The sequence below is a fragment of the Musa acuminata genome, chromosome BXJ1-7, assembly GCF_036884655.1.
Source record: "Musa acuminata AAA Group cultivar baxijiao chromosome BXJ1-7, Cavendish_Baxijiao_AAA, whole genome shotgun sequence".
NCBI classification, from domain to species: domain Eukaryota; kingdom Viridiplantae; phylum Streptophyta; class Magnoliopsida; order Zingiberales; family Musaceae; genus Musa; species Musa acuminata.
The window spans coordinates 37,012,388-37,028,459 of record NC_088333.1 but is presented as its reverse complement, the minus strand read 5'-3'; the positions used below and the strand labels follow the sequence as shown (position 1 = coordinate 37,028,459).

Below are 16,072 nucleotides of genomic sequence, written 5' to 3'. Positions count from 1 at the left end.
ATAAAACAAAAAAACGCAATCCAAAAACAAGAGATTTCCAAACCTTTGAATTGCTTCAGTGAGTAGTTGACTCTCCTCCAATGTGCTATAGAGATCATAGATATCATCCAAGATGGAAGTCATGGCCATCACCTTGGTGGTAATCACTCGTGCACGAGAATAGTGAGGTTCAAAGTACACCGTAAGCATCCAATAATAACATTCCACCACTCGATCTCGTGCAAAACTTAGATTTTTGGAGAGGAATAAATCATTCCACCATCTTCAATGCAATCCACAAACCACAATGTTATTGTCAATCCAAACATCGATAAAAAAAGACGGAAACAATCAAACATTTCTACAATGACAGTGTTCTACGTATTCAAGTTTACTCCTCAACCTGAACTCTCAATCAATCTAACTGTAGGAAAGAAATTACATGGAGATGCTCTTAATCTCGTCGCGATGAAGACATTGCAGTAGATTGAAGTCAAGCTTTGCCAGCTCTAGTAAGGCATCATTTCGTGTCGCACAGTCTTGGTAGATGGAGATGAAATTTCGTGCCAAGACCCTTTTCATTCTTCTACAGAGAGGACTCTCCAGGAACAGTCTCACTTGCGTTGCTAACGGTGGTGTGAGATCACTTAACATGGACGCAATCTGGTCCCTTGTAAAGGAAATAGCTTCATCGAGTATGGTCTCCTCATGTATCCGTAGATAAGCCGCATTGTATAAGCTTAAAAGTCCCTTTGGATCATCCTTCAAGGTGGACACTAAATTTCCTTCCTCATCTTTGAACTTGTTAAAAACATCTGTTGATTCATAAAGTTTTGAGAAAACACATAAAGTGGTTTTATTTTATTTACTTTATTGTAACAATTTCACAAAAAATGACCCTTTGATTCTCTTGAAATCAAACATAGTAATTTTATCTCTATAATATTTCAAATATAGGTCAAATATAAATCATGGTATACGCCAAAGATGGTTTCAATAGGAACTTTCAGTGACAAATGCGTATTATCTGATTGCAAGGTCATGAAAAGGAAAACAGTTACTATACTAGTAAGGCAGCAACAATTATAGATGATGTATATATATATATACATATATATACATACATATATATATATATACATACATATATATACATACATATATATATACATATACATATATATATACATATATATATACATATACATATATATATACATATATATATACATATACATATATATATACATATATATATACATATACATATATATATACATATATATATGTATATATACATATACATACATATATATACATATACATACATATATATATATATATACATATATATATATATATATACAAATATATATACATATATATATATATATATGTATATATATGTTGTTAGAAGCCATCGGATTGGATTTGTCAGTGACTTCTTTTTTGATGGGCTGATTAAGTTGTTCTCCTAAAACAAAAATCCTTCATCATATCTAATAAACAAATCGATTTACTTCTGCAAACATAATATTTCTATGCTTGAATTAAACACATGGCGAACACAAAATTATAGAGAAAACATACAAATACATCTACTCCAAGGAAACGTCAGAGCATATTACCAGGGGTCACATGATACCCTTGTTGTCTCAGCAGTCGAAACCGGAGAGCAGTCTCGTAGAGACCATGACAGTTCAAATCGGCATCATGGACTCGTTTTAATGCTTCACTTATTTCTTTGTCGAAGTGATAACTCAATCCAAGAAGCTGGATTGAATCGACCAAGTCCATAGTTTGCAAGATGTCGGTAGTGTCCTTGAACATGCTTCTTACCTGCTCCATCAGTTCTGCAGCTCTCTCTTGCATCCTTGTATCGCACTCCTGCATCCTCCATAGCAATTAATTGTTCAACCAACAAAACCAAAAGACAGTAGCAACCGCACAATTTTCATGTTAATGAAACATTAACACCATTCGTTCTCGGAGAGTTTCTTGCTTAAAACTTAGAACATAAGTGAGATATATGTGTATATACATGCCTGTGTACCGGGGGAGGACTGGGCCTGTAAGATAAAGTAATCACCCCAAACGGTGGGATGGTAGCTTGCAGACTTGCGAATCACCACTTCATCACCTGGAAAGTGTGGCTGCGAAATCATGTTCTCCATTCTGATCTGGATGCAAGTGATGAGAGGATGGCGAGAGCCTGCAGCCTTGTGTAGCAATTTATAGAGTCTCGAATCTGGTTTGGTTCCGTAAGTAACACGTTTTATGAGAAGAAGATAACGAAAGGGCCATCAGGGACTGTACGCTCCTGTTTGCTTGCCTTATGTTTTAGCTTATCCATCATCTTTAATTGACGTCCGACAGAATATCTTGCAAGTGGTATGATTAGTTTTGAATCCAATAATATAGGAAAAAGACGAGATACAATTAGTTTTGCATCCATCATCCTTGCTCTCACTCTCGTAATGGAAACTATAAATCATGTATATAATCGTATATTAACTTAAGTTTTGTTACAAACTCTAAATAGTGTCAAACTCATCCGTCTACTCACTCTCAAACTATAAATATAGTTGAACTTTCAACATTTCTTCCATGTGTGTATCAATCGAACTCTCTTTTAATTTAAAGGGCTAAATTTCTTTCAAAATCTATCTACATGTTCTTGTGGGAGTGATCCACTCATATGAGTTGGTCCATTTTGGGATGTTTCATCTTTATTCAACCATTAAACCTCCACTTTGATTAGTTCAAAAAATAATTCTCGTTTTATTCGCATCAATCACCAAGTAAGTTTCTCTTCGTGCCTCGTGACTTCTCTAGATGGCTTCCCTCCCACAAAGATGCTGTCGCCACACCAATTGCCATGTTCAATGTCAGGATTTTGTCCCCTGACATAGTTATTTGTATATTTAATCACAATGCGCCGCATGCAAGGGTATATAAAATAATTAATTAAAAAAATAACACCACATAATATAACGAAAAAATAAAACACAAAAGGGTTCATTCTAGAGAAGGTGTTTCAGTGGCAACAGCCTGGTCTTGTTCGCAATCCATAGGGTCAGGCTCTATAAAGAAATAAATCTATCACTCTCTATATGTCTGCTACAGCTACAGTTTGGACTTAATGTCAGCTACAGCTGCAGTTTTGTTTTTTTTTCTGAAAGAGGAAATGAATTAGCGCTTCAAGAAAGAGAGTTACAGCTGCTAGGCAAGGCTGTCGCATCAGCCTTCCAAGAAAAGATGATTGTGAGCAGAAGTGTTGAGTTGTGTGGGGGATGAACCTGATCTCAACAACCTTCAGCCTCATCCGAAGGGTAGTATTATCGAAGACAACTGAATCGGAGCATAGCCATATCTTGCTTAAGCCCTCCTCCTCTGTAAAATTTAGGGCTTCAAGAATTGCTAATCCATGATCTATTATCATGGTGAAGGGTCTATGATCTATGATCATGGTGGCATTGATATTTTTGGGAATGAGGGTTTTCTCCCAACGGGGTGAAATGTAGTAATCATTGTGAAAGCTAGATAATGCCTAATGAATCAGGACTTTTAATTCATTCTAGAACTAAAATTTGACAATGAAACTGTTTGGTCCGAGACTTTTGGTGAGGCCTATTGGTTGGGAGCAACAATAATCTCATCCAATGAGAATGGTTTATGAAGGCTGATATGATTAGTAGAGAAAATACTTGGATATTAGGACAAGTCTGCCATTAGAGAGGACAGACGTGTTAATAGAAGTCCAAAGGTTGGTGTACCAACAAGAAGCAAAAGAAGAGAGAATCAGTGTTTGACTTCATTCCAGTCATGGTTAATAATATGGTGGATAGAGTTCCTCTCCTTCTTGAGGTTGAAAATTTTATGGTGGATAGAATTCCTCATCTCCTTGAGGTTGAATATTTTATGAAAAATTTAGAGTTGAGTAACGAAGTTGTCTGTTTAGGATTATGCGCTTATTACATAGTAAAGTGAGTTTAGACCCTTCCTGAGAGAGGGAAAGAGAGGCATCCTTGGCTTCAAGAGTAGTGATCTCTTGGGAGTTAGATTTTATGAGGTTTTCCGCCTTGTTGTAATAATGATGTCAGCTATATTATGGTTTGGTGACTAAAAAATAGTCTTTTTTTATGTCGGCGCTAAAATATTTCCATTCTTTGATCATCAAAACTGTCTTTGATACGTGTAGATATAGTACTGCCAAGTTGGATTGAAATAAATGGTGACAACAAAGTCCAAATTATCTGTCAGACAAGGTAAAAATACAATTATCAGGATAAAACATACAAATTCAGCTACTTAAGGAAATGAACATGTTACCAGGGAGACATGTTGGTCCAGCCTATATGTGGGCGGGCTTGGGCAATTGGGTCTATTGAACCGAAATCACTGATTGAAAGAAAGGACAAAAGGGACAAAAGATGAGGGTAACAAAATTAGAGTGCATCGTGCAGCGTGCGCATGTGTGCAGGTGTATGTGTAGTGCGGCGGCGTGTAGAGAAAAGAGAGAGAGAAACAAAGAGAGAAAGTAAAGTATTTGAGTTTTCTGTTTGACGATCGGTGGTCAAACGTTGTCAGTTTGGGCCCAAATTTTATGTGAAGAATCCTCGTAGCAAACTCTACAATCCTAACAGTGTAATCTATATTTTACCCTCTCTAAGATACTTTTTTGTTATATCCACTTTGTGAGACTTAGAATTCTCTTACGAGGAGATCTATGATCTTGATGTTATTGTGATTCTCTGATTATTCTAGAGAAGATCGATGTAAATATGTTATCATTACTATTGATAGTGGAAGTTTGAGGTGGACTACGGTCCCATGATTTTTCCCACATTGGGTTTTTCACATTAAAATATTTGGTCTTACTGTGTGATTGATTATTTGCTCTATTGTTTATGTTGTGCTGGTTGATATTTTCATTTGGATATCAAGTTGGTATTTTGATGAGGAACCCATTTTGATACACAAAGAGGGAAAAGAATATTCCGCTTTAACAAGTTTTTTCCCCATAAGTGGTATCAGAGCAACAGGTTGTTTGGTGCTAATTTTTCTTATGTGATTGAAATGGAGCAGGCAGGTGGTATGATTAAATTGAACTTATCAAATTATTCTACTTGGAGGCGTCTGATGGAAGGTTTGCTATATTACAAAGATTTGTATAAGCCTATCAAGGTTAAAGATAAACCTTCTACTATGGACGATAAAGAATGAGAAGTTCAATATAGAAAAGTCATTGCCTATATTAGAAGATGGTTGGATATAAACTTGCATGAGCATATTTCAGATGAAACCAGAGCTGATGTTGTTTGACAAATGTTAGAAAATCTCTTTGCGAAAAAGACAGTGGGAAATAGAATTTTTCTCCTCAGAAGGTTTGCAAATTTGAAGTATAAGGATGGTGGTAACATTGTTGAGCACATAAGCCTATTTCAGAGTCTTGCAAACAAGTTGGTTGCTATGAAAATGAATATAGATGATGAGATACAAGGATTATTACTTCTCAGCTCTTTACCAGAAAGTTGGGAAACGTATGTGGTGACTATTTGCAACTCCACACCAGAGGGAACTCTAACTATAGATATGGTTAAAGATAATTTGCTAAATTAAGATGCTAGAAGGAAAGAACATGGTGAATCTTCTTCTGGGGCATTTGTTACTGAAAAACAAGAAAGACGTGGAAGAAGTCATAGTAGAAATCCACATGGATATAGAGGAAGATCCAATGCCAGGTCACATAAAGAAAGAGTATAGGTTTTAGAAGTGAGAACAGAATGAAATGAAGAAAAATGAGAAAGAGACCAATACAGTTGCTGCTGAAGGTAATATCACTATTGTTTGTGATGAAGGTTGTGTTAGTCTTGTAGCTCAGGACAGTAATTAGGTAATTGACTCTGGTGCTTCATTTCGTGTTACTTCTCATGGTGATTTCTTTAGATCTTACACTGCTGGTGATTTTGGTAATGTTAGAATGGGAAACAGTGGTACATCTAAGATTATGGATATTGAAGATATTTGCTTGGAGACCAGTATTGGGAGCAAATTGATACTCAAAGATTTAAGACATATTCCAGATATTCGTCTTAACTTAATATCTACAGGTAGACTTGATGATGATAACTTTGCATACTATTTTGGTGAAAGCAAATGGAAACTCACTAAAGGTTCTCTGATTGTGGCAAGAGGAATTAAACTTAACTCTTTTTATGTCATGGAAGCTAAGCTACACAAAGGAGAGATTAATGCAATTCAAAAAGGTGAAAGTATAGATCTTTGGCATAAGAGGCTTGGACATATCAGCGAGAAGGGACTTCAAACTCTTGCTAGAAAGCAGTTCTTACCAGAGTTGCAAGGTACATCTCTTAAATCTTGTGATCATTGCTTAGTTGGAAAAACACATAGAGTTGCATTTCAGACATATCCATCATCTAGAAGATCAGATGTTATTGATTTAGTTCATACTGATGTTTGTACTATGCAAACTAGAACTCTTGGAGGTGCTCTTTATTTTGTTACTTTTATTGATGACCAATCTAGAAAAGTGTGGGCTTTTGCTTTCACATCTAAAGACCAAGTACTCGATGTTTTCAAGGAGTTTTATGTTAGTGTTGAAATAGAAACTGGCAAAAAACTAAAGTGTATTCGATCAGATAATGGTGGCGAGTACAGGGATCATTTTGAGAATTATTGTAGGTTTCATGGTATCAGGTTTGAGAAAACAATTCCTAAAACTCCTCAACAGAACGGTGTGGCAGAAAGGATGAACAGAACCATTGAAGAAATGATTAGGTGTATGCTTTCCCACGCCAAGTTACCAAAGTCATTTTGGGGGAGGCTATGAGAACTACAGTTGATCCGATAAACCTTTCTCCATCAGTTTCTCTGAAAGGTGATGTTCTAGAGAGAGTATGGAGAGGAAAAGATATATCTTATAACCATTTGAGAGTCTTTGGGTGTAAAACATTTGTTCATATTCTCAAAGATGAGAGGTCCAAGCGTGATAATAAGGCAAAAACATGTATCTTCTTAGGATATAGTCATGAAGAGTTTGGGTACAGATTATAGGATCCAGTGAATAAGAAGATTATTAGAAGTAGAGATGTTGTGTTTCTTGAAGACCAATTGTTTGATGATGGTGATAATATTGAGAAGCTAGAAACCTCTGTTTATATTCCTTGGAGTTTGGGCCCAGTTCCTTCACCTGTAGTTCATGATGATCATGGGGGAGATGAACAAGAAGATTGTGGTGAGAATACCAGTAATAATACACCTACAGTTGATGATGCTGAACCAACTGAACAGGCACCTCCACCACCGATTGAGATTTTATTGAGAAGATCCACTAGAGAGCGACAACCCTCTACCAGATATCCTCCACATGAGTATGTTATGCGTACTGACGGGGGAGAGCTAGAAACTTATCAAAAAGCTATTTTATATGAGAATAAGAGTGAGTGGGTTAAAGCCATGCAAGAAGAGATGAGATCCTTGCTTGAGAACCACACCTATAACTTAGTAAGATTGCCTAAAGAGAAGAAAGCTCTTAAGAATAAGTGGGTTTACAAATTGAAGACTGAAAATAATATCTCACAACAAAGATACAAGGCACGACTAGTTGTGAAAGGATTCAGTCAGAAGAAAGGTATTGACTTTGAAGAAATATTTTCTCCAATTGTGAAAATGTCTTCTATCCGAGTTGTTCTTTGTTTGGCTGCCCGCTTGAATTTAGAAGTTGAGCAACTTGATGTAAAAACAACATTTCTTCATGGTGACTTAGAAGAAGAAATTTACATGGAGCAACCAAAAAGTTTCAAAGTCAAGGGAAAAGAAAATCTAGTGTGTAAGTTTAAGAAAAGCTTATATGGACTCAAACAGACACCTAAATAGTGGTACAAGAAGTTTGATTCATTTATGATAAGCCAAGGGTATGATAGAACCACATCTGATCATTGTGTATTTATGAAGAAATTTTCAGATGATGATTTTTTTATTTTACTGCTATATGTTGATGATATGCTGATTGTTGGTCATGATGTTGGAAAAATTGGAAAGCTTAAAAGAGAGCTAAGTAAGTCTTTTGCCATGAAAGACTTGGGATCGATGAAACAAATACTTGGCATGAAGATTCTTTGTGATAAGAAGAAAAGACAGATTTGGCTGTCTCAGGAGACTTATATTGAAAATGTTCTTGAAAGATTCAACATAAGTAAAGCCAAAGCAGTTTGTTCTCCAGGTCATTTCAAGCTTAGTTCGAAACAATGTCCTACAAGTGAGAAAGATAAAAAAGAAATGTCCAGAGTGCCTTACTCATCTGCAGTAGGCAGTTTGATATATGCTATGATTTGTATTAGGCCAGATATAGCTCATGCAGTTGGAGTTGTCAACCGATTTCTCTCAAATCCTGGAAAGGAACATTGGACAGCAGTGAAATGGGAATTAAGATATCTAAGAGGTACTTCTAGGTTATGTTTAAGTTTTGGTAATGATGAACCTGTGTTAGAAGGGTACACAGATGCAAACATGGCAGGTGATACTGATTCCAAGAAGTCTACTTCATGATTCTTGATGACATTTGCAAGAGGAGCAGTCTCTTAGTAGTCTAAGTTATAGAAGTGTGTTGCTCTATCAACCACAGTAGCAGAATACATAGCAATTACTGAAGCCTGCAAGAAAGCTTTATGGATGAAAAAATTTCTACAGGAATTGGGCTTGAAACAGGAAGAATATACTATTTACTATGACAGTCAGAGTGCCATTCAACTCTCCAAGAATTCAACATATCATTTTATATCCAAGCATATTGATGTGAGATATCACTGGATTCTTGATGTGCTTGAGTTGAAAGAATTACAGTTGGAAAAAGTGCATACCAATGAGAATGTTTCAGATATATTGACTAAGTCTTTGCCTAAAGAGAAGTTTGAAGCATGTAGGCAAAGAGCGGGCTTAGTACAGTTGGAGGGGGAGAATTGTTGGGTCTAACCCATATGTGGGCTTGGACAATTGGGCCTATTGAGCCCAAATCACTAATTGAAAGAAAGGGCAAAAGGGGCAAAAGGTGAGGGTAGTAGTGCATCGTGCAACGTGCGTGTGTGTGCAGGTGTACGTCCAATGCGACGACGTGTAGAGAAAAAGAGGAGAGAGAAAGTAAAGTTTTTGAGTTTTCTGCTTGATGATCGGTGGCCAAACGTTGTCAGTTTTGGCCCAAATTTTATGTGGAGAATTCTCGCAGCAAACTCTATAATCCTAATGGTGTTGATCTACATTTTACTCTCTCTGAGATACTTTCTTACTATATCCACTTTGTGAGATAGAATTCTTTTATGAGAAGATCCACCCTATGTGATGAAGATATACTATTCTTGAGCCAAGATCTATGATTTTGATGTTATTGTGATCATCTGATTATTCTAGAGAAGATTGATTGTAAATCTGTTATCATTACTATTGATAGTGGAAGTTTGAGGTGGACTACGGTCCCGTGGTTTTTTCCACATTGAGTTTTTCACGTTAAAATATTTGGTCTCACTGTGTGATTGATTATTTGCTCTATTGTTTATGCTGTGCTGGTTGACATGTTTAACATGTTTTTTCCCAATAAAACATAATATATATCCTTGTTGTCTCAGCCGTCGATATCGGAGAGCAGTGTCGCAAAGAACATGGTCGTCAATATGGGCATCATGGATATGGTTTAACGCTTCACTTATTTCCTTCTCGAAGCGATAATCCAATCCAAGAAGCTGGATTGAATCGACCAAATTCATAGTTTGCAAGATGTCAGTATGATCCTTGGACATGCTTCTTATCCGCTCCATCAGTTGGACATGCTTCTTATCTGCTCCATCAGTTCCGCAGCTCTCTCTTTTATCCTTGTATCACACTCCTGCAATAGACGAGAAAAGGGAGTTTTTTCACGGTACTGAAACCTCAGGAAACCCCAACTATGTCGATGAAGGACCAGTTTAAGTATGAGTGCTATTTAGCTGGAGCTAAATTATCAACACCCCTCTTTACAGGTGACCTTCTTGCTGAAAGCTGGAAACATCTTTGGCAAATAGGATGGCCGGGTTACATACCGATGTTGTAGTGACGGACCGGCCATGTTGGATAAAGTAGTCCGCCCCAACCCTCGGACGATAGCTTACAGACTTGCGAACCATCAGCTCATCATCTGGAACAAGTGATTGCAGACTCGGACTCTCCATTCTTATTTTATGTGAAGACTAATTAAACATGCGAGGTGGCGACGGAGAGCCTGCTGGTTTGTGTTGGAATTTATGAGGACACAACATCTTCGTCTGTTCAGGAGGAAGACAAATACGAGCCACGACTCTCCTCCACTTTGTGGAGATTACCTATTAAACCAAGTTTCACACGACGCGAAAGAGAACAGATATTATCATCATATATCTCTGCTCACAGTTCATACTATCAAAATTGAAGTCGGCTGTATCTGTTCTAACAAAAATAAATATCAACTTCATGATGATAGGGAAGCGACGCAAGAATTACAAATGTGTAAATTTGGTTACCATAGCCACCGACAAAAGATATGAAGAGACATTAGCGTTACAAATGCCAATTGGTTTCCATCATCGACGTAAGATATGAAGAGACGTAAGGATAAAAAATGTGCAGGTCTTTTTGTGTTTTGTTGCCTCGGCCTATAATCTTTGATCATGATGGCATTGATGTTGTAAAGGAGACGCACGTTACAAAAGATATGAAGAGGCGTAAGCGTTACAAATGCCAATTGGTTTCCATGCATGGGCGCCATCGACATAAGATATGAAGAGACGCAAGGATTCCAAATGTGCAGGTCTTTTTGTGTTCTATCATGCGAATGGGATAGGGATATTCTTTCTAGATATGCTAGGTCTGACTGATAATCTTTCTTATAAAATATACACTTCAAGCTCAACAGAGATCATTATTGATAGTATAAGAGATAAAATTGTTAGAACTAAATATACTATGATTTATTCTTGGAATATTCAAAATTATTAAGGCAAAGCTGGAATTATTCTCACTCTTGAACGTTTAAGAGAAGAGTGTTGAACTTTACGGGAAGAAGGGATAGAATTATCAAATAGAGTAAAAGTAGGACAAGCTTCAATCTTCTATATTTCTCTTAAAAAAATTATTTACAGAAACTCTATATATTTTATGACCTAACATATGGGGTTTATATAGTCCCCAAAAATATAATACATTAATTGTATTCAAAATGAATTATTCTCTTTTAAGAAACTTTTCAAGTATCAATAACCAATTTGACTTATCTTTCCATAGATATTTAATTTATTTTTTCCTCTTAATGTAATAATCTCCCTCGTGATACAATAAACCTTTCTTTTGATAAAATTAATCTCTTTATGATACTTGAAAAAATTTAATTCCAATATTTTCTCTACTTAAACTTGTTCCATCTAACATGGCAAGCTTCTTTCAAAGTCGTTGAAATATTTCAAATTTGAGAAGTTTTATAAGTATATTGGCCACTTATTCACTTGTCTTGACTTGATATAGCTCAACTTCTTTATTTTTGATATTATCTCTTCTAAAATAAAATCTTATCTCAATATGCTTCGATCTTTCATGATAGATTGGATTCTTAGCTAAGGCAATAGCTGATTTGTTATCAACGTAAATCTTGGTTGACTTCTCCTATGGCTTATGAAATTCTTGGAGTAATCTTCTTAGCTAGATTGCATGACAAACACTAGAAGAAGCTGCTATATATTCTGCTTCACAATTTGATAAAGCAATGATATGTTGTTTCTTTTAAGACCAAGTGAATGTAGTTTCACCAAAATAAAATACAAATCCAGTTATACTTTTCTAATCATCATAGCTTCTAGCCCAATTACTATCACTATATCCAATGAGCTTCAACCTTTTAGATGATGAATAAAACATTCCATACTCAATTGTTCCTTTAATATATCACAAAATTCTTTTAACGATATTTAAATGAGATGTCTTAAGAACTTTCATATATCTACTTATTAAACTAACTCCAAATAGTATATTAGCTCGAGTGCATGTCAAATACCTTAAACGTCCAACTAGACTTTTATAATAAGTTGGATTAATGTATTTACCTTTATCTTCCTTAATTAACTTGGTGCCATATTCAACAGGTATATTTATAGGATGATAATCTTCTATAGAAAACTTTTTTAGAACTTCCTTTATGTAATTTCTTGTGAGATAAAAATCTCTATTGTCTTGTATAACTTTAATATTGAGAAAATAAACCATTAAGCCCAAGTCGATCATCTCAAACTCCTTTTTCATAGAGTGCTTAAAGTATTTAATCATGGAGCTACAATTACCTATAAATATTAAATCATCTATATACAGGCATACAAATAAGTTATCTCCATTAGAGTTAGATTTCGTATAGAGAGCATGTTCATATGGATATTTAAAAAAATTATTTTGAATAAAATAAACATCTATTCGAGAATTCCATACCTATGGGCTTGTTTAAGCCCATAAAGAGCTTTCTTTAAATTGTATACTTTATCTTCTTATTCATAAATAATAAAACTATGGGGTTGTTGAATATATACCTCTTCTTTAAGAACTGCATTAAATGTTGATTTGACATCTATTTGTAAATTTTTTTATTTCATTTGAGCTGCTAGAGAAATAAATAATCTTATTATCTTTAATCGAACAACTGATGTAAATACTTCTTCATAGTCAATCCTATATTTTTGTTTGTATCCCTTTGCAACCAATCTAGTTGTGTACTTCTCCGCCTCTACTTTTACATTTATTTTTGTTTTAAAGATCCATTAACATCGATAGCTTGGTAGTCTTCTGGAAGTATAGTAAACTCCTATGTATTATTTTTGTTAATGGCACGAATCTCCTCATTCATGGCTTGTTGCCATTTTTCTTCTCTATAAGCTTTTTTGAAAGTTAATGGATCATATCCTATAAAAAGATAAAATAAAAAAAATTCATCATTATTATTATCAATCATTCGAGTCATATCATATAGCTCCTGAATTGATCTTATCTTTCCTATAATCAGACTTCTTGAATCATGTGATCCAGTTGATCTAGGTGATGATTTTGGCAAAGCCACTTCAATGCTTGCTTTTATTATATCATTCTCTTCTGAAGCTATAGCTTTCTTATGCTGCTCATCACTTTTTCAGTTCTAAATATGTTGTTTATCAAACTCAACATCTCTTGACATCATAATTTTGTTTGTGATAGGATTGTAGAGTTTGTAACCATTGAAATTTTATGAATAACCTAGCAAAATATATTTTTGACTTTTATCCTCCAATTTGGTCTCTTTTCTTCTGGTATCTTGCCAAATGCAATACTTCCAAATATTCTCAAATGATCAACTCTTATTTTTTTTAAGCTCCATGCTTCTTCTGGTTTAACATTACTAATTCATATTTTTGGAAACCTGTTAAGCAAATAAACTACATAAGCAATAACATCTCCCTAAAATTATTTAGGAATTTTTCTTTCCTTTAATATGCATCGGACCATATTAAGGATAGTTCTATTTTTTATTTCTAAGACACTATTTTGTTGAGGTGCGTATAACATAGTGAATTGATGTAAAATTTTATTTATTTCTATAAAAACATTCAAATTCATTATATATATATATATATATATATATATATATATATATATATATATATATTCACTACCCCTATTTGTTCTTAAACATTTAATCTTACAACTTTGTCTTTCAATCAAATCCTTAAATTCTTTGAATGTACTTAAATTTTTTTTTTCTTTTAATATGTAAACCCAAGTTTTGCCACTATGATCATAATGAAAGTGAAAAAATATCTATTTCCTCCAAGTGATACTAAACTGATAGGGCCACAAATATCTGAGTGCACCAGATCAAATCGATACTATGCTCTTTTTGTTCTTCTGACTTTGAAAGACTTTCTTTCTTGCTTACCCATGACACATATTTCATATAATTTTGATGGATGATCAATACTTCATATTCATGTCACCATATTATACTTCTCTAGAAGTTTTAAAGTTTCAAAATTTAAATGAGCATATCTAATATGTCATAGTGTAGAAATATCCTCAATATCAGTTTTAAAATAATTTGACTAATCAAAAATATATAAATGTAGAGGAAATATTCTATTCTTTATCATTTTAACATGTGATATCAATGTTTTATTCTTATTACGAATTGAGAGAGCCATCTCAATATCATAACATTTTTCAAGTAATTGTCCCAAGCTTAGAATATTATTTTTTATTTCAGGAACATAATAAACATCTAAAATATATAATTCTTTGTCATTATTAAGTTCAAGGAGAATTTTACTTTTGCCTCTTACTAGTCTTTGAAACAAATCACCAAATATAATGTTCCCAGAATAACTTGTATCTATTTCTAAAAATAGCTCTTTGATGTGTCACATGTGATTTGAGACTCCTATATGTAGATATCATATCATAGACAGATCCTCTTTCAAATTAACATAACTCATTAGCAAAACTTGATTTTCGTTCTTTTCTTTCTCAACAAAATTTGCCTTATCACCTTAATTGTTATGATTATAATAGCATTCATAAGAGTAATGTCCATACCTTTTGCAAACATAGTATTATATTTCAGACCTTTTATAATTTCTGTCATATCCATGGCCTCGGTCACGTCCTTGATTATAACCTCAGCCTTTTTGGCTATAATTTTCTCTAATTTCATGAAGTTAAAGGTAACCGATAAGTTATTCGATCGATATTTTTTTAAAATTTTTAGATTCTTCAATCGCAACAATAATAAAATCAAATTTTAGATCTAGAGAACTCACTATTTTTTTCTATTACTCTTTGATCACTTATTTGTTCACCATTTTATCTTATTTGATGAATAATATAAATAACTTTTGAGAAGTAATCAGAAATAGTTTTAGAAGTACCTTGTTGTAATTTTTCAAACTCGTCTTGTAAAACTTATAGACGAAGTTACTTTACCTTATCAATATCACCGAATATTTTTTGAAGCATTTCCCAAGCCTCTTTTGAAGTATTTGCTGGAGCGATAATCTCGAATATTGTATCATTAAGTCCTTGGTAGATCATGAACAAGGCCTTTTTCTCCTTCTTCCTTTTTTCTTTCAGTTGTTTTCTTCCTTCTACATTCATTGCTCCTTCTTCTACTGGACATGCTTCAACAAATCCATCTTTTATAAACTCTCATATATCTTAGGAGCTTAGAAAAACCTTCATTTGGATGTACCATATATCATAATTTTCTTTTGTCAATATGAGAATCTGGAGTTGAATGATACTTGAGAAAGAGGCCTAGCTTAACCTATGCTATGATACCAAATATTGAACTTGATAGGAAGAAGGGATAAAGTTATCAAAGAAGAAGAGTAGGACACACTTCAATCTTCTATATTTCTCTCAAAAAATATCTTTATATTTTATGACAATTGTGGTTCTTCCAAGGGTATGCACATTCTATCATGGGATTGGGAAAGGGATATTCTTTCTAGATATGCTAGGTCTTGGGACGATAACCTTTCTTGTGAAATATACACTTCAACTTCAACAGAGGCCAATATCTTTCCATCATTGATAGTATATGAGATAAAATGGTTAGAACTAAATATGTTGTGATTTATCCTTGGAATATTCAAAATTATTAAGGCAAAGCCGGAATCGGGTTTGTTTCTTCTCGCACTTGAACCTTTAAGAGGAGAGTTCACTAAATTTGTTGGTGATACTTCTATATATCACATGATGTTTTCAAAGATAACTATATTTTAGATTCTCGTATTCCATTTAAGCATGGTTTCAGCAATATACATACTTGTGATAGATCTTTGGTGGTTCTAATCTCATTGTTAATCCATATATCACATGATAATTTTTAGTTTTAGAAGCTAGATAATAAGAGGGTTTGTTCTGCTAAGTCTGCCTATCATTTTCTTGCTTCTCAGTTGGAATGGTTGATCCTAACATGGACTAGTTTTATTGTTTGTGGAAGCTTCCCGTGCTGCCTCAGGTTAAATTTTTTTGTTGGAAACTTTTGCACCGCCACCTCTCATTG

At 34.3% G+C, this 16,072-nt stretch overlaps 1 protein-coding gene across 1 annotated transcript; it reads right to left on the bottom strand.

Annotated features, from left to right (window-relative positions):
* Positions 1–263: 263 nt before the first annotated feature.
* On the bottom strand, positions 264–2,185 carry LOC135680012 (alpha-humulene synthase-like). The gene is made up of 3 exons (XM_065193994.1): positions 2,025–2,185; positions 1,608–1,866; positions 264–794 (listed from the first exon to the last, which is right to left on the bottom strand). Exons 1-3 carry the CDS (start codon positions 2,151–2,153, stop codon positions 418–420), a joined length of 765 nt encoding a protein of 254 aa, XP_065050066.1. The 5' UTR covers positions 2,154–2,185; the 3' UTR covers positions 264–417.
* Positions 2,186–16,072: the final 13,887 nt, after the last annotated feature.